At 42.0% G+C, this 24,354-nt stretch overlaps 2 protein-coding genes across 4 annotated transcripts in view; one reads left to right on the top strand and one right to left on the bottom strand.

The window, feature by feature from the left end:
- LOC148148499 (protein FAM3B-like) overlaps positions 1-2,141 on the top strand; it is a 37,971-nt gene extending 35,830 nt beyond the window's left edge. The window contains 2 exon segments of the mRNA XM_087992382.1: positions 701-833; positions 2,046-2,141. Of these exon segments, the coding sequence (XP_087848508.1) occupies positions 701-833; positions 2,046-2,141 (229 nt within the window).
- Positions 2,142-10,976: 8,835 nt separating this feature from the next.
- Positions 10,977-24,354, bottom strand: part of LOC122555396 (interferon-induced GTP-binding protein Mx3-like) — a 39,813-nt gene continuing 26,435 nt past the window's right edge. For 2 of the 3 annotated variants that reach the window (XM_043701366.2, XM_043701367.2), the window contains 6 exons: positions 21,451-21,573; positions 19,379-19,523; positions 18,013-18,171; positions 16,181-16,257; positions 15,073-15,291; positions 10,977-12,998 (listed from right to left, as the gene is read on the bottom strand). In XM_043701366.2, the coding sequence (XP_043557301.1) occupies positions 12,774-12,998; positions 15,073-15,291; positions 16,181-16,257; positions 18,013-18,171; positions 19,379-19,523; positions 21,451-21,573 (948 nt within the window). In that variant the 3' untranslated portion in view covers positions 10,977-12,773. The remainder of the gene's footprint in view (positions 12,999-15,072; positions 15,292-16,180; positions 16,258-18,012; positions 18,172-19,378; positions 19,524-21,450; positions 21,574-24,354) is intronic. The other variant, XM_087992494.1, reaches the window with a different exon arrangement.

The raw sequence follows: 24,354 nt of genomic DNA, 5'->3' as shown, positions 1-24,354 counted from the left end.
TATTTTGGAGGGGAATTTCACTGCAGTCTGTAGCAGGCCTCCAACTTAGTGTTCCATGGGCACACTCCGCCAGGTTGAACACCACATCCACATATTTTAGCAGGTTTAGCTGACGTGAGCAGGAATGTTTCATTTCTGTCCCAGAATCGCAGTGCTCTTGACATTTAACTGGGGGCGGCGGGAATGCTAGACACTCTGCACTGTCTTATAGCCATTCCATCTCCACCTAAAAGCAAGATCAAGTGTTACCTTTGATGGACACTTCAACATAAAATGTATCTCTGCAGGGGCTCCTAAACAATGAAAGAAAGGTTCACCAGAAACTCCAGATTAATCAGAAACAAAGGTTCAGCATCAGATCTGAGTGGGATCGCCTGTCATGTTCTAATCTGTTAGAAGGAAGTGAGGACTGCAGATGCTGGAGATTAGAGTCAAGATTAGAGTGGTGCTGGAAAAGCACAGCAGGTCAGGCAGCATCCGAGGAGCAGGAAAATCAATGTTTCAGGCAAAAGCCCTTCATCAGGAATGCACCATTCCTGATGAAAGGCTTTTGCCCGAAATGTCGATTTTCCTGCTCCTAGGATGCTGCCTGACCTGTTGTGCTTTTCCAGCACCACTCTAATCTTGACCCATGTTCTAATCTGTAGCAATCCTCACTATTTTATATATGTGTGTAATCGGCATTTCTGATTACTCCAAGGCTGAACGAAGAAGCCAAGAAATACATTGAGGAATTGGGCAGCAAGCTGATATGGAAGTTGCACTTCCGAGGAAACTCGGTCTTTCTTGGCACGAAAGGATTCACCCTACCAGAGAACTTTCAGAGGAAGAAGGTTGGTGAACTGAACATTTTTGCATTACTTAGTTGAAAATTCTTACGTTCTCTACCTGCGTAACAGCCAGGAGCAGCTGGTGTTAAACAAAGTGATGGTGGGAGTGGGTGTAAGGAAATTCTGATACAAATTTCAAAGTTATGGCTTAACACCGGCTGATTATTAAGTCCCAGTCACATAGCAATGTAAGTGCAAATTTCTTGCACAGCTTACACTCCCCCGCGCCCCTCCCCCCCACCTTGAATTCTCCTACATATAGCGTTATGATTTTAGTTGATGTATTACTGGAAAAGCCACATCCCAGACTGTGATTATGAAACTGAGTTTTTTGTTTCACTAGTTGCTTGCTAATACCAAACTTAACCATACTAATAGGAGACTGGAAGTTGAAGGTTTTCAACTTAGACTCATCATAAAGAGAATGCCAAGAAACCCACATGAAAAATGGATATCATTTTAACAGCATGGGAAGAGTGTATTGATTGATTGGGCCATCATCGACATGGAGATGCAGCAAGAACAGTTAACTGTCAGGCAGGTGTATTCCAATTGGTCAGGGTGTTGCCATGAGGATGTAGCAGAAATTAGCTGCCTCCATGATGTCTTTTTTTCATAAAAGTGCATTGTATACACTAATTTCTGTTTCCTACATAAAACAGGGTCTTATGAATTTCTACATGTAGCTTCTAGTAGTCAAATACATCATAATGTGATCCCAGCTGATGATCTTAAATTGGTCTCTGGAGTAACTCTTAGCACACTTGGGATTATTTAATGAATGATTTCCAATAGCAGAATTATTTTGAATGGTGGTTATACACACTGAGGTTTGAAAACATGGGCTGGTTGAGCCAGAGCGGCCTGATGTGAATGATCACAGGACAGGTTATTTGAAATAGTCTGCCAGTCATTGGGATGTACAGCCTACATATAAGGCATCACACAGCCACTAAAATTCATATATCACATTTCTCATTTGTAGATAGGCAAACTATGTTTTGACTTGGTAGCAACATCTAGTTAGTGGAGAAAACCACTCACGGATACACTAGTTTTTTGAGTGAGCAGAGTTAGATGGCTCTGGTTTGAGTTTTTGAGATTAACAAAATGGACTGCAGAATCCATTTTAATTCCTCTTCCTATTTCATAGAGGGGAAATGAAGACTTGAATCTCTATAGAAACAATATTAGTCTTTTTCATTTTTATAACAGATTATCAAAAATGAGGGTACAAGTAATCGATATGGGAGCTGGCCAAGAGAGATCCAGATTGATGGCTGTTTCTCACCAAAGACAGACTACCTGTAATAAGCAATCATGGCCACCTGTCTGTGTCATTCACAACCCCACTTCCCTGTTCTCGGGAAAGATTTCCAAAGATGAGTCATTGGTCTCGAAATACTAACTATTTCTCTCTTCATTGATGCTGCCAGTCCTGCTGAGTTTCTCCAGCCCTTTTAATTCAACATCTTCAACATCTGTTCTTCAACATCTGCCATTTCACTTTTATACACTGCCTCATTACATGGGTCAGATTGACTACTGACGGTCATGTGAGTAGGCTGAAAACTGTCACTGTTAATGGCATCAAATTAACTGAAAAAAACTTTTCACACTTGGTCGGATCAAGAGAAGCTTTAAAGAACACAAACATAAAAGGTGTAATTTTAACTCAATTTGTCATGTGGGAGAAAGATGGAACCCTGCTTCTCACCCAGCCCCACATCACTGTCCATTCAGCCATTGTATAAATTTGACCTGGCCAGTGTGCCGACAGGAGAACACATCTTAACGTTTCCACCACAGTTACCCAGCTGCTTGAATCGAATGAACCACCTGTATTCCAGCAGCCTTCTCCACAGGGAAACTGCCCCACTGCCAATTGAGCCGATTTAGTAGCTAATTAGTGATCACTTTATCACTACCTCTGGGATGAACTCCAACTCAGGTTGGCCTCTTGTTTTGGGTGTGCACGATAGGTAAACTGACGTGGGTTGTTTGTCACTATTGTGGGAGGCAACCTTTAATTAAAGACAACCAGTTCCTGATCCAGGGACTGGACTGCAAACCAATGAGAGTCCACTTAGTTATCGCTTCTGATTATGTCCCCCTCCCCATCAACATGTATCCTTCTCCCCCATCCTCTACACAAACATACATACATTATTTATTTGGGCCCTGAGACCCCAGTCCTCGGTGATCCTGGGATGATCCTGATATCCTTCCTGCTGCAGTCACAACCTCTTAAGTAGAGACAGATGCTGGAACCCAAAGTGAACAAGCAGGAAACTGGAAGAACACAGCAAGCCAAGCAGCATTCTGAAGAAGGTTTACACCCGAAATTTTGACTTCCTCACCTCCTAATACTGCCTGGCTTACTGTGTTCTTCCAGCCTCCTGCTTGTCTCCAACCTCTTAACTGGCGCCGTTGAGCAGAGATGTTGTTGGCCTCTGATTGGCAAATTGCTCTCATGATGCAGGAGCTCAGTCCTCAAGGTCTCATTGCCAGGGCCAGGCTGGTCACTGGCCTCAGCGCTGCCTGATGCATGTGCATGTATACGGAGCAGTAAGCCATCCCTATTGAATAAGAGTGGGTCCTCACTGATTCCCCAGCCAGCAGGCAAGACCCCTGATACCACAACAAGACTCCAGCCATTAACCTGGTTTCTCTGTCTCCACTGATACTACTAGATCTGCTGAATATCTCCAGCACTCTTGTTGTTTTAAGTCTAATGTTCTTTCTGTTTGAGTTGAATAATGGAAATTATATCTAATCCAATCTAGTACATCATTTCTGTTGAAATATAAAGAATGTATTAATGTGAACATCCTGTCTGACTGATAATCTTCCTGGTATTTGTAGACTGCAACAGTCTGGATCAGCAAATTTAACCCACTTTTCAGGAGAAGTTTGACTAAACAGCACAGAAGCAACCGAGCACAATCCTATGGTTGATGTTCTTGATTAATGTTCTCCTTTGATTTTCAGAGCATTAAGGTTTTTGTTTTTGGAAATTACTGGGACATTTTGAAGTACATTAACAGAGTTAAACTGGAGCTTAGCAATGCTCATTGGTGTGAAAATGAGAATGGATCTATATCTAGAAATGCATTAGTACCAACTTCTAATAGGGTAAAATTCACATTGTACACCCAACGGGATGAGTCTGCTAGGTTGTAACATCAGAGTGCAGACACTGTAATTCTGGAATATTCAAATATATCAGTGCTTGGGTTGATATTTTTCTACATTATGTTACTGCCTCTGGCTCATTTGGCTGGGTTTAAGTTCCACACCAGAATGTTAGTGGTTCAGGCTGACGTTTTGAGTCAGTGTTGAGGGTGTTTTACTTTCTGAAAGAAGAGTGGGATAAGACCTTCCACGAACACTAGTTCTGTCATTTGCCCTTTGCTGTCTCGCCCAGATCTGTACAAAGTTTCAGGACAGCTCCAAATCGCAAAGTTCAGCAGAAATTGCACGTTGCGGTTTTGTTTTAAATTAATGTTTCTTTTATGCATACACCACAAACGAGTGTTAGAAACACAGCAGAAAGCAAGCCTTTCATTGGTTGTTTTCATATTGCCTCACTGGAAACAGCCATGAAATTAGTCCCACGAACTTCTTATGGTTTTGAGTATTACTCCTTTCCAAGAAAGGGATTTTATTTTCCAAGAAAAATTTTGGATTTTCAGGAGCTGTTTTTCTTTTGGAGGCTGTTTTCATTCTCATTATCCTCTTTATTAGATGATACAGTCATATGATCATGTTACTTTCTGTAGTTGTACTGATGTGCAGAGCATTTGGCCCCTTACAGAAGTAGAGTTAAAATAATTCAACAATATTTTCAATGATTATTACCACTCCATTCAACATAAAGCCACAACACTCAAAGAAAACAATAATTTCCTAGATTTCACAGAATTTAAGCTCGAGACAAAACATTTCTCCTATGTGGGCGGCACGGTGGCACAGTGGTTAGCACTGTTGACTCATAGTGCCAGAGACCTGGGTTCAATTCCCGCCTCAGGCGACTGTCTGTGTGGAGTTTTCACATTCTCCCCATGTCTCTGGGTGCTCCAGTTTCCTCCCAAAGTCCAAAGATGTGCAGGACAGGTGAATTGGCTGTGCTAAATTGCTCGTAGTGTTAGGTACATTAGTCAGAGGGAAATGGGTCTGGGTGGGTTGCTCTTTGGAGGGTCGGTATGGACTTGTTGTGCCGAAGGGCCTGTTTCCACACTGTAAGTAATCTAATCTAAAAAACACATGACACATATCTCCATATATGAAAAGCCATCAGTCGAAATACACTTTCTGCTACTAGTGAAATTTTTAAATGGTTGGATGCTTGTCATTGTAAGGGGTACATACATTCTATTTAAAAATATAAGCTGGGAACAGTAGAAATTGGGACTAAACAACAAAGGAAGAAAAATTACAGCCTAGGAACAGGTCCTGTGGCACTCCAAGTCTGAGCTGATCCAAATCCACTGTCTAAACCTATCACCCAAATCCTAAGCATCTGAATCCCTCTGCTCCCCACCTACTCATGCGTCTGTCCAGACACACCTAAAATGAATCTACAGTGCCTGCCTCTACCACCTATGCTGGCAACGCATTCCAGGCGCCTACCACCCTCTGTGTAAAGTACTTGCCGCATGTATCCCCCTTAAACTTTTCACCTCTCACCTTGAATGTGTAACCTCTCGTTATTGAATCCTTCACCCTGGGAAAAAGCTTATCTCTATCTACCCTGTCTATATCCTTCATGATTTTGTAGACCTCAATCAGGTCCCCCCTCAATCTCCTTTTTCTAATGAAAACAATCCTAACCTACTCAACCTCTCTTCATAGCTAGCACCTTCCATACCAGGCAACATCCTCGTAAACCTCTGCATCCTTTCCAAAGCGTCCACATCCTTTTGATAATGTGGCAACCGGAACTGTACACAGTATTCTAAATGCGGCCGAACCAATGTCTTGTACAATTTTAACATGACCTGCAAGCTCTTGTACTCAATACCCCGTCCAATGAAGGCAAGCATACTATATGCCTTCTTGACCACACTATCCACCTGTGCAACCACCTTCAGGGTACAATGGACCTGCAATCCCAGATCTCTCTGCTCATCAACTTTTCCCAAGGCTCTCCTGTTTACAGTATAGTGTGCATATAGACTGCTTTGTTACAGACAATATGTTTATTTTGTGTAATCCAAAGCAAAGTGTAACTGTGGTCAACTTAATGATTATAAAAGAACATATAATTTTGCTGGAACTGGATTGAATTCTTTGCACTAGCATTAGGTGTCTTTGAAAAAAAGAAATAACTGCCCAGCAACAGGGTTTGGATTGGTTTATGTATAGTTCATCACAGACCTGAGGAGCAAAAGGGTCACAGATCTCCAAAACGTATGGCATGCCAGATCCTTCCCTCTCTCTTTAATTGGATAAGTAATAACACTCAAAGACTTTGCAAAAAAAAACTGCTGATTCAAGCCAAGACCAGGTCCAAGTGACCGGTTATCAAATTGAAGATTGCTCCAGTCGCCAAAAACCAGAAAAGGACTGAGAAAAGTCATCTCATTTCCATTTTAGGTTGAACCCTGATCAACAAGGACTTTGATCCTCTTTGCCTAGATTTTCCATGCACAGTATTCCTAAAACTGTTTACATTGTCTGTCAATCCCACAGTCTTATAGTCTATGCATGAATAAATGTGCATGTGTGTTTGGATTTAGAAGTTTAAAAGTTTAAGTATGCATTGGTAATTAAGTAATCCACATAGAACCCTGGAAAATGAAGTCACTGAGGTGATGAATACCTTGAAAGTGAGTGTGGAGCCATACCAAGAGTGTACTGTATCAGGAGCTCCGACATGGAGCAAAATCTATTGGTTGTTACTGTAATGAATGCTGTGTCAATTGGATAATTTAAAACCAATAGATTGATTTCTTAAAGATTTGTATTTATGTGTCATCACATCTCAAAACAGTTTAATTAATTGAGGTGCAGTGGGTGTTAAAAGTTTATCACAGCCCTGGTTGGAATAGTGGTGAGAATTAAGACTCTGCTTTCATCACATTTTATAGGGTACATTTGTTATATTTAATAAGTTTCTCATGTATTGTTGAAATCTGATATATGCAAGTTTTATCTTAGATAGTAGTCACAATTAGGTGGTAACATCCTGGAGATGAAATTGATCACATTTCACACTTAGCACCCATGGGAAATTGGGGCTTAATATCCATCAAGGTTGTGATGATCTCTAACACTTGCTGCTCCTCACTTAATGATGTCAACTATATTGATGATTCATAAATACAAATCTTTAAGAAATAAATCTGTTGGTGTTAACACCAATTGATTCAATACAATGGCAACTAATAAATTTTGCTCGATATATGAGCTCCTGATATGGTACAGTCTTGAGATGGCTTCACACTTTCACTTGTAAGGAATTCATCACCTCAGTGATTTCATTTTCCAGAGTTCCAGTGTTGAAACAGTTAAACCTGCTCTCTCCCCGCTTTCTTTTTTGTAAACCTTCATTCCCCTCTGCAGCCTCACTTCGCATGCTGCAGCTCTCCACCCTCATTTGCAGCTCCCCTTTCTGCTTTGAGGCCTCAGTTTCCTTCTGGTCTTGACCTCGCTCACTTTGCAGAAACATGGTCTTGCAATCTCACTCCCCAGGCTAGGCTCTCAGCAGCCTTACTCCCTGGGAACGATGCCTGTCCAGTCTGGCTTTCCATTATCCCCACAAATATCTACCTTCTGTAGCCTTTTGGGCCTTGCTGACAATCAACCTTTTCTCTGTTGCTTCAGTCACAGCTGCTCTTCTCCCCCATTTTCTGCTGATATGTTTATAATGAACAGGAGGCAAGAGTTGGAAAGAGTGTTTAACTAGGCAGGATGGTGATATACTCGATTCCCACCATGTTCTACCTGCTATGATTAACATAGAACATAGAACAGTACAGAACAAGTTAGGTAAGGGGTAAATGTAGGGGTATGGGTGGGTTATGCTTCAGCGGGTCGGTGTGGACTTGTTGGGCCGAAGGGCCTGTTTCCACACTGTAATGTAATGTAATGTAAAAAAAAAATGTAAAAGCCCTTCAGACCTTGCTTCCACAACTGCTGCTGGCAATGCATTCCATGCTCTCACAACTCTCTGTGTAAAGAACCTGCCTCTGACATCCCCTCTATACTTTCCTCCAACCACCTTAAAACTATGACCCCTCATGTTAGTCATTTCTGCCCTGGGAAATAGTCTCTGGCTATCGACTCTATCTATGCTTCTCATTATCTTGTATACCTCAATTAGGTCCCCTCTTCTCCTCCTTTTCTCCAATGAAAAAAGTCCGATCTCAGTCAACCTCTCTTCATAAGATAAGCCCTCCAGTCCTGGCAGCATCCTGGTAAACCTCCTCTGAACCCTCTCCAAAGCATCCACATCTTTCCTATAATAGGGCGACCAGAACTGGACGCAGTATTCCAGGTGCGGTCTAACCAAAGTTTTATAGAGCTGCAACAAGATCTCACGACTCTTAAACTCAATCCCCCTGTTAATGAAAGCCAAAACACCATATGCTTTCTTAACAACCCTGTCCACTTGGGTGGCCATTTTAAGGGATCTATGTATCTGCACACCAAGATCCCTCTGTTCCTCCACACTGCCAAGAATCCTATCCTTAATCCTGTACTCAGCTTTCAAATTCGACCTTCCAAAATGCATCACCTCGTAATCCAGGTTGAACTCCATCTGCCACCTCTCAGCCCATCTCTGCATCCTGTCAATGTCCCGCTGCAGCCTACAACAGCCCTCTATACTGTCAATGACACCTCCAACCTTTGTGTCGTCTGCAAACTTGCTGACCCATCCTTCAATCCCCTCATCCAAGTCATTAATAAAAATTACAAACAGTAGAGGCCCAAGGACAGAGCCCTGTGGAACACCACTCACCACAGACTTCCGGGCAGAATATTTTCCTTCTACTACCACTCGCTGTCTTCTGTTGGCCAGCCAATTCTGTATCCAGACAGCTAAGTTCCCCTGTATCCCATTCCTCCTGACCTTCTGAATGAGCCTACCATGGGGAACCTTATCAAATGCCTTGCTGAAGTCCATATACACCACATCCACAGCTCAACCCTCATCAACTTTTCTAGTCACATCCTCAAAGAACTCGATAAGGTTTGTGCGGCATGACCTGCCCCTCACAAAGCCGTGTTGACTGCATTTAATCAAGCCATGCTCTTCCAGATGGTCATAAATCCTATCCCTCAGAATCCTTTCTAACATCTTGCAGACGACAGACGTGAGACTTACTGGTCTGTAATTGCCGGGGACTTCCCTATTTCCTTTCTTGAAGAGAGGAATTACATTTGCCTCTCTCCACTCCTCAGGTACGACTCCAATGGAGAGCGAGGATGCAAAGATCTTCGCAAGTGGCGAAGCAATTGCATTTCTCGATTAAGGGTATGCTATGCCTGACCTTCCCACACTGTCATCAATTGGATGCTCCTAGATGGCCAATGAAGGACCCTGTGACTGCCTCAGCCTACTGTTGTTGAGATTAACCCAAGTCCAAATAGACTTCTAACACGAGGCCTCAACGACAGCAAACAGAGTATGAGCTGCTTGTCGGCTGGGTAAAGGGTGTGTGCTACATCAAAAGCAATTGGTTGGAAATTGAGAACATGGAGGGGTGGGTGTGGGACCCTTGCTGAGAGCCAACAGGCACTCTTGCTTCTGCCTTTCTCACCTCGTGTCTGTGGACCCAACAAATCACACCTAGCTGTCCAGGGTTGCTCTTCCAGCAGCAGACATTCAGCTCAGCTGTGAAGCCACTGTTTAGCCAGCAGCTTACGCTGTGTAGGACCTCCATCCTCCAGGACCTCATTCCCATTTGGAACTGTCTGATTGGCAGAAGATTCAGTTTGTCTTCCATGGAAAAAGGGGGTGTCTCTCAGCCAGATCTCCAGCCCTCATGTGAGATCAACCGTGCCAACTGAAGATTCCACTCCATTGCTCTGCACTTTTATTAAAACCGTTTACACATCTTGTTGGCTTGGATTTTAGTAAAGCCAAGTTTCCACATGGTAGACTAAATAGTAAAGTTAAGTCACATGAGATTCAGGGTAAGCTTGTCAAATGGATATAAAATTGACTTTACACTGGGAGACAGAGTAGTGATGGAGGTTTGTTTTTCAGACTGGAGACCTGTGGCCAGCAGTGTTCCACAGGGATCGATATTAGGTCCACTTTATCATTTATGAAAATGACTTGGATGTGAATATAAGAGGCATGGTTAGTACGTTTGCAGATGAAACCAAAATTGGTTGGTATCGTGAACAGTGAAGAAGGTTATCTAAGATTATGAAGAGATCTTGATAAATTAGGTCAGTGAGCTGAGGAGTGGCAAATGGAGTTTAATTTGGATAAATGTAAGGTATTGCATTTGTGTATTGCACAAACAAGAACAGGACTTATACAATTAATGAGTAGTACTGTAGAACAGAGAGCTGCCTAGTTACATAATTCTTTGAAGCTTGCCTCACAAATAGACAGAGTAGTTCAGAATGTATTTAACATGCTTGCCTTCATTGCTTGGAGTATTGATTAAATGTGTTGGGACATCATGTTGAGGTTATATAGGACGAGGATGAGGCCTCTTCTGCAGTACCGTGTGCAGTTTTGTTTGTCCTGTTGTAGGAAGAATATTATTAAAGTGGAGAGAATTCAGAAAAAACTTTTCCAGGATGTTGCCAGGAATAGTGGGTTTGAGATATAAATGTATACTGGAAAGACTGGTACATTTTCACTGGAGCGTAGGAAGTTGAGGGGTAACCTTACAGAGGTTTATAAAATCATGAAGGGCACAGGTAAGGTGAATAACAAGAGTTTTTTCCCTAGGGTGCAGATTTCAAAACTAGGGGTCATATTTTTAAGGTGAGAGTAGAACAAGGGACATGGATTAGAGTGGTGCTGGAAAAGCACAGCAGTTCAGGCAGCATCTGAGAAGCAGGAAAATCGACGTTTCGGGCAAAAGCCCTTCATCAGGAATAGAGGCAGAATGCCTGCAGGCAATCTGCCTCTATTCTTGACGAAGGGCTTTTGCCCGAAACGTCGATTTTTCTGCTCCTCAGATGCTGCCTGAACTGCTGTGCTTTTCCAGCACAACTCTAATCCAGAATCTGGTTTCCAGCATCTGCAGTCATTGCTTTTACCTAGAACAAGGGACAACATTTTTACACAGATGGGCCAAAGGGCTAAGGAGTGGCAGATGGAGTTTAATTTAGATAAATGTGAGGTGCTGCACTTCAGAAAGGTAAATCAGGGCAGGACTTAAACACTTAATGGTAAGGTACCTGGGCAGAGTAGCTGAACAAACAGACTTTGAAGTGCAGGTTCATAGTTCCTTGAAATTGGAGTCCCAGGTAGACATGACAGTAAAGAAAACATTTGGTATGGTTGCCTTTGTTGGTCACTGCATTGAATATAGGAGTTGGGAGGTCATGTTGAAGCTGACAGATGAGGCCACTTTTGGAATATTGTGTGAAATTCTGGTCTCCCTGCTATAGGAAGGATGTTGTGAAACTTGAAAGGGTTCTGAAAAGATTTACAAGGATGTCATGGTTGGAGGGCTTCAGCTGTTGGGAGAGGCTGAATAGGCTGGCACTATTTCCCCTGGAGGGTCAGAGGCTAAGGGATGACCTTATTGAGGTTTATAAAATTATGAAGGGCATGAATTGGGTGACAAGGTCTTTTCGCTGGGGTGGGGGAGTCCAAAACTACAGGGCATAGATTTGAAGTGAGAGGAGAAACATTTAAAAGGGACCTAAAAGGCAATTTTTTTCACGCAGAGGGTGTTGTGTGTTTGAAATGAGCTGCCAAAGGAAGTGGTGGAGGCTGGTACAATTGCAACATTTAAAATGCAGCTAGATGGTTATATGAGTAGGAAGGGTTTGGAGGGATATTGGCAAATGCTGGCAAATGGACAAGATTAATTTAGGAAATCTGGTCAGCATGAAGAAGTTGGATCAAAGGTCTGTTTCCGTGCTGTACGTCTTTATGACTCTATGACTATATATGTGTGGAATGAACTGCTGGAGAAAGTGGTGGGTGCAGGTACAGTTACAACATTTGAAAGACTTTTGGATAAGTTCATGAATAGGAAAGGTTTGGAGGGATACTGGCCAAGCACAAGCTGGTGGGACTAATTAATTTGGGAACATGGTCAGTGTGGATTGGTTGGTCCGAAGGGTGTGTTTCAGTACCATATGACTCTATACATAAGTTTTAATAAAACACACTACTTTCTCATGTTCTCCCACTCCTGCATCAATGCATTTGTCCTCAGTTTTCCCTCACAGGTACCCCAATACTTTTTGTCGTGGGGGAAGGGTGGGAGTATTTTTTAGCGAATGGATCATACCCAGGGCACTGCCAATGTGACTCTTGGTGCCCACCGTGGTCACATTTTTCCTTTTGCTTTCTTTTTGGTGGGTTAATATTCTGCCAGCCAATCAATGGGAGAGAGAAAAAAATGGTCTTGTTCATGAGCTTCCCATCCAGCACAACTGAGATTCAGGAAGTTAGATGGCCTTCTGTCCCCTCACCTACCCCACTTACCAGATCCAGTTTGTGTTGCTAGCTAAATCTACAGTCCAATATCACTTTTACCCTCCACTACACCACTCACACTTTCCATGTTCATTGTGCAAAAATTAACTGGAGAAAGTGAGGACTGCAGATGCTGGAGATCAGAGTCGAGAGTGTGGTTCTGGAAAAACACAGCCAGTCAGGCATCGTCTGAGGAGCAGGAGAATGAGGTATTCCTGATAAAGGACTCTTGCCTGAAACATCGATTTTCCTGCTCCTCGGATGCTGCCTGACCTGCTGTGCTTTTCCAGCGCCACATTCGCTGACTGAGAAAATTAATAGTTCATCAAAAGATTCCGTGCTTGGGTCAACCGATCCAGGTTGTCCTTCAATTCTCTTCGTTTTTCAGCTGTTTCGTCATTCTCCTGAATGAGAACATCCACGTCCTTGCTGTGGAACAACAATTGAGCCAGCTCTACCTTCATCTGTACAGACAGTTCTTGAAGAAGGTAATACCTCAGCACCATGGGAACCATTTGGACCAATCGATCTATGGCAATCTGAGGATTTAAAGCAAGGACAGTGCTCAAATAATACCTTGTGCAATTTAAAGTTTAACTGTCAGACTTTTAAGCGAAGATAATTTGAAATGTGGAAACTGGACATTCCCTCGTTGAGCTGGAGGCAGTTAAATGTTTGTTAATTATCAAATTAGCAATGGAATCAATTTGCCATTTGGCATCTATGTGCAGTTTGTTTCAGCTCAAATAATATGTTTCTGAGTGTGTGAATCTCTATGCAAGGAGAACTGAATGATAAAATACATCATGATGTTATTGTGTTCTGGTATTACTGCAGCTTTAAGACAGTTGTAGGACTGTCAGGCTAATTCACAGACTCCCCACAATGCAGATAGAGACCATTCGGCTCCTCGATACTCTGCCAACCCACACCCACCCAGTCCCAATAACCTCACATTTACCATGGCTAATCCACCAAGCCTGACCTCCCTGAACATTATGGGTAATTTAACATGGCCCATACACCTAACCTGCACATCTTTGGACTGTGGGAGAAAACCGGAGCACCCGGAGGAAAATCATGCAGACACGGGGAGAAGGTGCAAACTCCACACAGGCAGTCACCCAAGGTTGGAATCATACCCATATCCCTGGCGCTGTGAGGCAGCAGTGCTAACCAGCCCAGTGCCACTGTCTTTCACTCATCCCCATCCGATGGTACCTGACCTCACTATAAGTATATTGTATCAGGCAGTTTCCTGTCATGACAGGCTGAGTAAATTGGGCATCTATCCTCCAGAGAATCAGGGTTGCCTTCTTGAACTGCTGTAGCCCTGTGTGAACTGTTAACACAACAATGGCTTATGAAGCCACTTCATAGGGAAGTGTCATCCACATTAGGTGTGGGCTGCTGTCAGACATTGGCTCATATCTCATTGCCTAAAGGAAGAGGGTGAGGCAGTCAGTTTTTTTTTAATTTACTGGAATTACGACCATTTTTACATGCCTTTCGTTAATTGATTTAAAAAAAAACTGAATTAAAGTTGACAGATCACCTCAACACCATTTCTCGAGGAATTGAGAAAAGATCTCATTGAAAGATGCAAGATTTTGAAGTCTCTTTATAGGACGGATGCCACAAGATTGTTTCTGCTGGGCAGGGAATTTAATAGCTGGTTCTAATCCAGCTTTAATGGGTGGCACGGTGGCTCAGTGGTTAGCACTGCTGCCTCACAGTACCAGGGACCCAGGTTTGATTCCAGCCTCGGGTAACTGTCTGTGTGGTGTTTGCACATTCTCCCCGTGTCTGTGTGAGTTTTGTCCAATTTCCTTCCACAGTCCAAAGATGTGCAGGTGAATCGGCCATGCTGAATTGCCCATAGTATTAAGTGCATTAGTCAAAGGGAAATGGGTCTGGGTGGGTTTCTCCTCTTCAGAACTTGTTGGGCCAAACGGCCTGTTTCCACACTGTAGGGAATCTTTTTAAAAAATGACAAGATGGGGTAATGGTCTCAAAAGAAAAGAGGCCAATCACTTTAGACTGAGATGAGGTGCAATCATTTCACTCAAAGGTTGTGAACCTTTGGAATTGTCTATAGCTGATAGAGTCATGGATGTTCCATCATTGAAGACCTTTAAGGTTGCGATCAACAGATTTTTCATCTCTTAGGGAATCAAGCGATACGTGGAGAGGGTAGATTCAACTACGATTGTACTGAATGGCAGGGCAGGCTCAACAGGTCACCTGGTCAATTTTTGCTCCTATTTCTTGTGTTTGATGTTTTTCTGGTGGGTGCACAATTGGTCAGACCTGTTTCCCTATGTTACCATCTTAAACTGCTGTATTTCATTGGCTGTAAAGCATTCTGAGACAGCTTGATGGCGGGTGCCATCTAAATGCAAGACTTTCCCTTTCATGTGTTGGACATGTGGTCAAATGTATAAATGGATCCAGCAATGATAGGCCTCATGGTCCTACAACACCATGGTCACACTTATACAGCAGAGGCTTGGTGGAGGTGTTCTGAAGTTTATGAAATGTTCAGTCCATCCTAACCCTTTAATTTACAATCCCAGCTCCTCAATGCATATAATGTTTTGAGTGCCATCTCACCTGATAATAGGTGTGTAAATGAATCACCATTGCCTGGGCATCAAGGTTTGAATTTGCTACTGAGTTATTTCCCTTTTGCTGGCCTCGAGACTGGAATTCCATTAGTTTGTAGCTGTACATTTCATCTGGTGCATAAACCATCGCCTCCATCTTAAAGTTAGTTTTGAGAATTTCCTCTGCTTTCCTTTCCATTTTGTGACAGACTTCAGCAATTTTAATCTGCGACAGAAAAACAAACACATAACTTATGTTGTTGAAACATTTGGGCCAACAACAACAACTCAATCACACCCAACATCTACCAGTAACAATAGGAATTTTGAGATTTCAATTTGCCTAATCTCAGTCGTCTAATCAGACAGGAAAGGGCAAAGCAGTTGATGTTTAGTGCTAGTGTACCTGAATTTTTCATCGTTTATTGTGTTGGGAATATGACTATGCTCATTTAGTTTTACCACGCTACAGATTTGGGAAATCTTGCAGAAGTAGCTCAATACACCATTGAGCTGTCCGTGCTGTGCCTTGGAACTATGTTGCATCAACACTATAAAGTCAAGACTTGTCTTTGGGAAGAGTTATGTTCATCCATCCACCATAGCAAGAGGATGTTTTGATGTATATAAAAGTGCAATAAATCGGCTGTCATCATTTCCAAGTACAGATCCAGAAGGTTCAAACTTATGCCAAAAGACAGGAAATTGCTGGTAACAGAACAACCTTCATACACCCCACACAAACCTCCCCCTCAATTACTTCCAATTGCACTTTTTCTGAATTTGACAGGTTTGAAAGAGTTATATGGTGGAAGAGAGAATGAATTGGATAGGAGGCAATTTAGTGCTTAACCACACTTTTAATAATCCAACTAAGCATCCCATGAGTCCAGTTTACTAGCTAACCCGGGTAATAATAATTTTGTGCCACGAACTTCAGAACAAACTGACCATGAACCAAGCACTCTTCAAATTTTACTGACCAGGCCGCCAGCAGAAATCTTAACAAGAATTGAATTAGTCTCTGAAGCCCAAACCTTGGACAGATCAAGCTGGGTTAATAAAGGTAAACAGTTAGCCAAACATTAAAACGGGTCCAGATTAGTGTTACGTACCTGAATTTCACTCACTAAAAGTGGGAAACTACTAAAGTGTTGAAATGCCAATGTGTTACACGCTGTCTCCACTTTAGCTGGAAGGAGAGAACATAGAATAGTTGGATTACACTTTGTTATGGAACTTGACAAACAGAACATGGAAGGCTGAAATTTTGGACCCCATGCAGCCGTTAAACTCTTAGAAAAGTTGCTAAGGCCAATTAAAGGATGACTGGTGGGATTTTCACTGTTAGGTACTTGAACCCAGCAATAGACTAAGACGAACAACAATGCACGTAGACTAATCTATAGAGGAATTCCTCAACCCCAGCCCCTGCACAGTGGTGGCCTGGCTAGTGTCATCAACTCTGTAACTTAAGATAGAGGAATGTTGAGGAGAGGTCATCTCCACTTTGAAACAGTTATTTGAATCAAAAACAGATTCAGCAGCTCTGGCAGCAACTATAGAGAGAAAAACAGAGTTAAAGTTTTGAGTCCAGAGATCTGACCGTACAGCTCAAAGCAAACTATCTTCCACTGATGTCGAGCTGAAAGGAGTTAGGTTGTGCTGCAGGCAGTTAGAAGAGTAAAAACTTTGGGTTAGGAATACATAGAGTTTCACATACAGATAGTTGGAGGAAATAGTGAGACAAGAACACTGAGGGTTGTGAAGTAGATAATAGTTTGAAACTTCTGAATGATAAGAAGCCAATATAAATCAGCAAAGTAAGGGGTGAGAATGATTTAATGCAGCATGGATCATTGAAATAATGATTAAGATTCCCTTCATTATTTGCAAGGTTGGAATTTATTGCCACAGTGATTCTGAGAAGGTGGACTGCTTTCTTGAACTGCTGTAATCCCATGTGAACAGTTAGCACCATAATGGTTTATGAAGCCACTTCTAGATTAGATTACTTACAGTGTGGAAACAGGCCCTTCGGCCCAACAAGTCCACACCGACCTGCCGAAGCGTAACCCACCCAGACCCATTCTCCTACATTTACCCCTTCACCTAACACTACGAGCAATTTAGCATGGCCAATTCACCTAAACTGCACATTTTTGGATTGTGGGAGGAAACCGGAGCACTCGGAGGAAAACACGCAGACACGGGGAGAATGTGCAAACTCCACACAGAGAGTCGCCTGAGGCGGGAATTGAATCCAGGTCTCTGGCCCTGTGAGGCAGCAGTGCTGACCACTGTGCCACCATGCTGCCCACTTTTTGGGGAAGTGTCACCCACATTGGTATGGGCTGCTGTCAGACATTGGCTTATATCTCATTAGGATAACAGGTCCCCTTCCCTAAAGAAGCTGAGGGAGCTAGTTGTTTGTTTCTTTAATTAAATGGAAATACAGCCATTTTTAACTGCTATTAATTTATTAATTTTTAAAAAAACTGAATTAAAGTTCTCAAACACAATTTGAACTAACTTTCTACTGATAAACCAGGTGCTTGGATTACCAACCGTGTAACATAAGCACCACACTGCACTACTCACACAATGTGTAGCCTGATCATGAATAATATGGGAGAGAGCAGAGCAAGGGAAGTGTTGACCTTGTCAAGCCTGGAGATGGTAGGGTCATTTATAAAGGTTTCACCAGCTCTCCCAATTCTCAATTATTGCTTTTCTAGGAAGAAGAGGAGCTTCAGACAAAAGGGTTACACACACACACACATATATATATATATATATATATATATATATAAAATATGTCTATATATTTATATATATATATATATTTCCACAGCATTACCACATTGACCTTAAATTCAGCTATTTCCACAAAGCACTAACTACTCACTAACCAGAAGAACTGTGGCTTCATGTAATGTACTGTTACCTGAAAATTCATTTAACATTTCAAGTGAAGGCTCCAGTAACTCCTGAATTTGTTCTCTAATAATAGCTTCGAAAATTCTGTACTTGGTAAATCCGGGCAACTCTCTCCCTTTAGAGTTTTTCTCGTGATGTTTGACCAAGTTGATTGCTCCCTCATTGACTGAAAGGACAAGATAGAAGAAACTTCCGGTTATCTATCCAGTTTATTCTGTAAATGTGTGAGGCAAACAACGTGCCACGGGGAAGCAGTGAGAATTCCCTTTGTTACAACCATTGGAATAACCAGCTGTTCACTGTGTTTTTTGTGTCACTTGCACTACACTCCACCAAGATTAACAGAAGTGGACTAGCTCCAGAGAAATTCCAGGCCCATGTGGAGTGACTTTGCACAGTCTGTGTGTGATGTTTCCCTGTACTAGGACGTCCTAATGAAATTACAAATGGTATCAGAGAAAGGGAATAGGGGGATGCCTTCTAAAGGGAGCGGAAGTAGTTCTTTACATGGGCTGAGATCACATCACCTAGATATTTTGGTAATGGAGATAAGGAGGAATTGCTTCTTTCAGAGGGTCAGCATTGTTTGGAATAGGTTCAAAGCCGAGCTAGACAAAGTTTTGATCTTTGAGCGACTCCTTCAGGGAAATGGAGTTGAGTTCATATTCTGATCAGTCATAATCTCACTATTAAGCCTAATGGCCTCTTCCTGTCTTTTCCTATGTTCCTGTAAGACTTAATCCACATGATCTCCTGATTTGGTTTCAATTTTATATTGTAACAGCCGTTTATTGTAGCAACCCCAGGGTCTACCACTGTCCCACAGCCATTACTTTCAAGTCCTCATTCTTTTATAGAAATCATTTCATAAACCCCCACTACACAGACACTGTGATGTTTGCCTTTTAACTTTGCTTCTTAGTTTTCTGACCTATGGTCATACTGTGTATAGATGTAATGTATTTTATTTTCATTTCTCTATTCTGTAATTAAGGATTGTACCTCAGTACCTTTGCAGCTAAGATGGTGCTGTAAGTGGTGGTTTATCAGCATTTCACTGAAGTATATGTGACAATAAAGCTCATTCATTCATTCATTCCTTCAATCATCTCAGGGTACTGGTGCAAAACTTTCTGGATTTTCTTTTCGCCTCTCATTAATCTGTTTGTTTTGTCACTCCTTAGAGATTACCTGATTGAGGAGATAGGTGTGGAGGGTAGGTATTCACTATCGTCTGGGGCAGGTGTGATGGACTAACCGACCTTTGACCTCTTCCTTTCCACCAGATACTGTCAGTGGGACACTCCAAAAAGTGACAAGAAACAAAATTGTTTCCAGGAGGCAAAGAGTGAGAATTCTGCTGATATACTTACACCCTATTTTAACTCCATCCAACTTCTTATACCACTCTGCAAACTTTTCTCTGGCAAAGTCATGTAACTTCACATCGATGGAATAATCTTTTTTGTACTCTCCCATCGCTAAAGTAATGATTTCATCACAGTAGGCTAGAATTCTCTACAATAAAATGAGCAAACATTAGTTTTTCTGTTATAGTTGTGTTGAAATATTATAAGTCAAAACTAAATGGTGGAGCTGCTTTTATCAAAACTTTCTTGTTGGAGAAATGGATGTTTTTGTGCTAAAAGCAATATAAAATACACCTCTTCAATCAAGGTACTGTGTATCAATGTCAAGTATCGGTCGTCATTACGCTTTGGCTAAATACAAAGCAAAGACCGCTCTCTACAATCTCATGAGTGACTCTAGAAGAAAATAAAAGCAACTTTCAAGATCTCAGGACTTCCCAGGCACTTTACAATGAATGCAGTATTTTTTAAGTGTGGGTCATTGCTCCTATGTAGAAAACCCACCAGACACAGAATATAGTAGCCATTCAGCTCATTGCGCCTGCCTGGAATTAACACACAACAAACTCCCAGAAACAGCAATACACTCATGACCAGATAATTTGGGATAATGATAGAAGAATAAATATTGAACCAGGTGCCCAAGAAGAATTCCCAGCTCTCCTTCCAGGTAGAGCCACACCATCTTTGATCACTACCCAATAGAGCAGATAGAACCAAATTTTAGCATCCAACTAAAAGGAGACAGTCCCTCAGCAATAGAGTTTATGCCTTTACTCTGCAATGGGACTTGAACCCTCAACCAGTGGATTCAGTGGTGAGATGCTAGTAACTGAACCAAAGCTGTCACATGATGTGAGCATTCACAGCAGCTGGGTCTAATCTCCTCTGGGTGGAATACTCCAGTATAATGGAGACTGACCAACTCATTGAACTCCAATTTAACTGAAAGTAAACTTTCACCTTATCGTTGAGCCCTCACAGGGTTACATTTAGAAATTGTAATGGATGCTTTAACATGAGAAAAAATCCAGACAAAACCGTCCAAGAGCATTTACTTCTTATGCCGATTTGCCCTTAAGAAAGGAGTGGTCACCTGCCTTCTTGTGGCTTGCCAGGCTAGATCAGAGGACAGTTAAGAGTCAGCCACTTTACAATGGGTCTGGAATCACATCCAGACGAAACTGAGTAAGAAAGACAATTTTACTTTCCTAAATGAGATTAGTGAGCCAAATTAAATGAAAGGTCAGGTGCACCATGATTCTCTTACTGATACCAGTATCTTGCTGATGGCAAGCTTGAAAACAGGAAGGGCATCAATTAGAATGGATGGGGCATACCTGAGAATTTCCGCCTTTCCACTTCCACCAGAATTAAGTTCTGTGTGCAAAGGTCCCAAGTTCTTATTCATTCACAGAATGTAAGTATTGCTGGCTACACCAGCAGTTATTGAGCACCCCTAATTGTCTAGAGGGCTGTTAACAGTCAACCACATTGCTGTGGGTCTGGAGCCACATGTAGTCCAAACCAGGTAAAGGATGGCAGTTCCCTTCCCCATTCGTGAGCCAGATGAGTTTTTTTCCCAACAATCAACAACATTTTAATTGTCATCCTTAGACTCCTAATTCCAGGTTTTTATTGAACTCAAACTTCACCATCTGGTGGGATTTGAATCCAAGTCCTGAGAACCTTACTATAGTCTATGGATTAACAGTCTATCGATAATATCACTAGGCCATTGCTTCCCCTGCGACAGATTAAGTGGCCAATTAATGGCAATTTAAGAGTTGCATTCCCTGGTGGTAGGATTAATGCAACTGCAGGGAGGCCTGTCACCATGTGCAGGTGGGGCAGCCAAGACCAGGCAGCCATTTTGTCACCTTAGTGGGGATGCAGAATGGCCTTCTTCTGTGCTGTAAAACCCTGTAGCTTTGGCACCGTTATTTTACTCATGCTGATAAATTTTTATTTTTCACGTTTTATAATCTTCATGATACATTGGGGATGCTATTTTTGTGCAAAGATCATATTGCTTATTTAGACAAAGTTCCAACAAAATTGTTTCCTGAGCTTACCCTGGTCAGGTCGTGCACTCGTACTTTAGGATCCTCTGGGATTGCCCCTCCCATTTTATCTAACTGCTTCACCATTTCATTTATTTTGCTTCCAATTTTCTCTTGGATAGCAGGTAGACATTTCTGTATGGAAAAAAAAATAAGCCAAAAGCCTATTAAATAAAGCCTGGATAACATTTCAAACCATCTGTCAAAATGAGTGAGATCACTAAGATTTTAATTCCACTGCTAAAATTCCCATTTAGAAGCTCTTTTAGATTGTTCATATCTTTATGTTTTGGAGATGCTGGTGTTGGACTGGGTTGTACAAAGTTAAAAATCACACACACACTCCCACACACATGCACCCCCTCACAGACTTAAGATACTCTACACTCACTACACACACATATACACTCTCTCTCACACTCACAAACCCCAACCCAGTGTGGGAGTGTGTGTCTGGAGTGGGGGTTGTGAGTGTCTGTGAGAGAGAGTGTATATGTGTGTGCATGAGTGTAGAGTGGTCTAAATCTCTGAGAGGATGCATGTGGGAGTGGGTGTGTCTGTAAGGGTGTGTGTGAGTGTCTGTGTGCATGTCTGTGTATGTGTGTGTCCGTGTGTATAGGAGTGCCTCCCACACTCACACATGCACCCCCTCATAGACTTAAGACACTCTACACTCACTACACACACGTATACATTCTCTCTCACACTGACAAACCCCAACCCAGACAGACACACACACAGACAGACAAAGACCCACATGCACACATATATTTTGTGGGGTGAATTTGTACTTGCAGAGTTACCTTGTACTTTGCTCAAAAACCGCATGAATTCATGTAAAACTCTGTTATCTCACTTTTTAGACAAAGAACACAGAGGGCTAACACCTTCAACATATTGTCTAGCTAACACCAATTGTTACAATTAACCTGAGAATGCAACTTTTTCAAAAAAGTTTTTGTGAATTACACATAAAAGAAGTGAAACTATGATGGTATTCGAACAGATGCAAGACTCAACAGACAATCAAGGTATTTTTCACTGTATAATTTCAGTTACATCACACTGTAAATTTTTGCTACAAATTCTGTACCTTACAGTTGTGCCCTCCATAACCACCTGATGAAGGAGTAGTGCTCGGAAAGCTAGTGTGCTTCCAATTAAACCTGTTGGACTATAACCTGGTGTTATGTGATTTTTAACTTCATATTTTTATGTTAATCAATGGATTTCAATATAGAAAACATGTCCCTATCCATTTCGCTAGTTTGTCAATTTAAAGAAAATAGTAGAATGTGGCCCTTGTGAATTTGTTAGATACTGTAAATTGTTTATCCTAATGATTACTGAAGTAAGGAAGGAGAATCATAAAAAAGTCCATTACTCCCTCTGGGATCGTCAGCATGTCCCATTTAAAACAGAGGGGAGGAAACATTTTTTTCTCTCAGAAAGTTGAGAGTCAAAATGCAATAGGTGCAAAATCTGTAAACATTTTTAAAACGGAGGTAGATAGCTTTTGCTTACCAAGGAGACAAATGGTTATTGGGCCTATGCAGGAATGTAGAGTTGAGGTTAAAATCAGATCAACCATTATCTTATTGAATGGGGAAGCAGATTTCAAGAGCCAAGTGGCCTACATTTGTTCTTTGTTCACACATTCTTATCTAGAATCACATGGTGCGATTCGTAAGCTGAGCTTGAGGATGAATGAGTTAGGATTCAATAAAGTTTGATTCATTCCAGCTTTAAACAAATAAGATGTTTGGTTTATATGGAACACGTATTAGTTAACAGTAAATAAACCAGGGAGAAAAGGAAGGTGCTGGTGGCAGGTTTATAGAAAGGAGAGTTGCTTGACATTGTTCTTTCGACTGGCTCCATTCAGAATCGTCAGCTGGTGTATTTAGTTGAAATCTTTTTCCATCCACTCTGGCCAAAAAGGTGTTGAGAATTGGTGAAAAGTCATTTGGCCTTTGGGCCTCCAGTAAAGACTGGGATGTGTTTGCCTGGTTGTCCCAGTTGGGCTTCAGCTAATGAGGAGAAAGTGAGGTCTGCAGATGCTGGAGATCAAAGTTGAAACTTTATTGCTGGTACAGCACAGCAGGTCAGGCAGCATCCAGGGAACAGGAGATTCGACGTTTCGGGCACAGGCCCTTCTTCAGTGATTCCTGAAGAAGGGCCTGTGCCCGAAACGTCGAATCTCCTGTTCCCTGGATGCTGCCTGACCTGCTGTGCTGTACCAGCAATAAAGTTTCAACTTCAGCTAATGAGGTATAGGCTGGTGCAAAAACATATCTAGGGTTTCTATAGGGGCCCTGAAGAGGTACTCTTTAGCAAGCCATCCAATTATAATTGCATCTCAATGCTATCAACTGAACCCAAAATGCACGTTAGAGTTTTGGAATCATAATACAAAAGTGAGCCTTTGTCCCATTGAGAATCACTGATAAAACCACTCTAAATCTACACTAGTTCCACTTTCCAGCACTTGGCCCACAGCCTCGAATATTATGACACTACAAGTGTTCATCCAGGTACTTTTTAAAGGTTATTAAGTTTCCTACTCCCAAGAAATGCATTCCAGATCCCTTCTAGGTGAAAAGATATTTTGTCAAATCTCTCTAAACCTCCTGCCTTTCACATTAAATTATATGCCCCCTTGTTCTTGACAATCAACTGTGGGAAAAACTGCTCTCTATCCATCCTGTCCATCCTGTTAATTTTTTACACGTCTATCCAGACTCCCTCAGCCTTCTTTGCTCAACCCAAGCTTCTCCAGCCTCTCTTCATTGCTGAACTGCTCCATCCCAGGCAACATCCTCATGCCATTTCCTTTGCACTCCTCCCTTCAGTGAAATCCTATCCCTCTGATGGTGTGGTGATCACAACTACAGGCAGTATTCCAGCTGTGGCCTC

The sequence above is a fragment of the Chiloscyllium plagiosum genome, unplaced genomic scaffold, assembly GCF_037043375.1.
Source record: "Chiloscyllium plagiosum isolate Xiang-an unplaced genomic scaffold, Cpla_swu_hap1 HiC_scaffold_12, whole genome shotgun sequence".
Taxonomy (NCBI): domain Eukaryota; kingdom Metazoa; phylum Chordata; class Chondrichthyes; order Orectolobiformes; family Hemiscylliidae; genus Chiloscyllium; species Chiloscyllium plagiosum.
The sequence above is the reverse complement of the archived record's forward strand: the minus strand, read 5'-3'. Positions and strand labels throughout refer to the sequence as shown.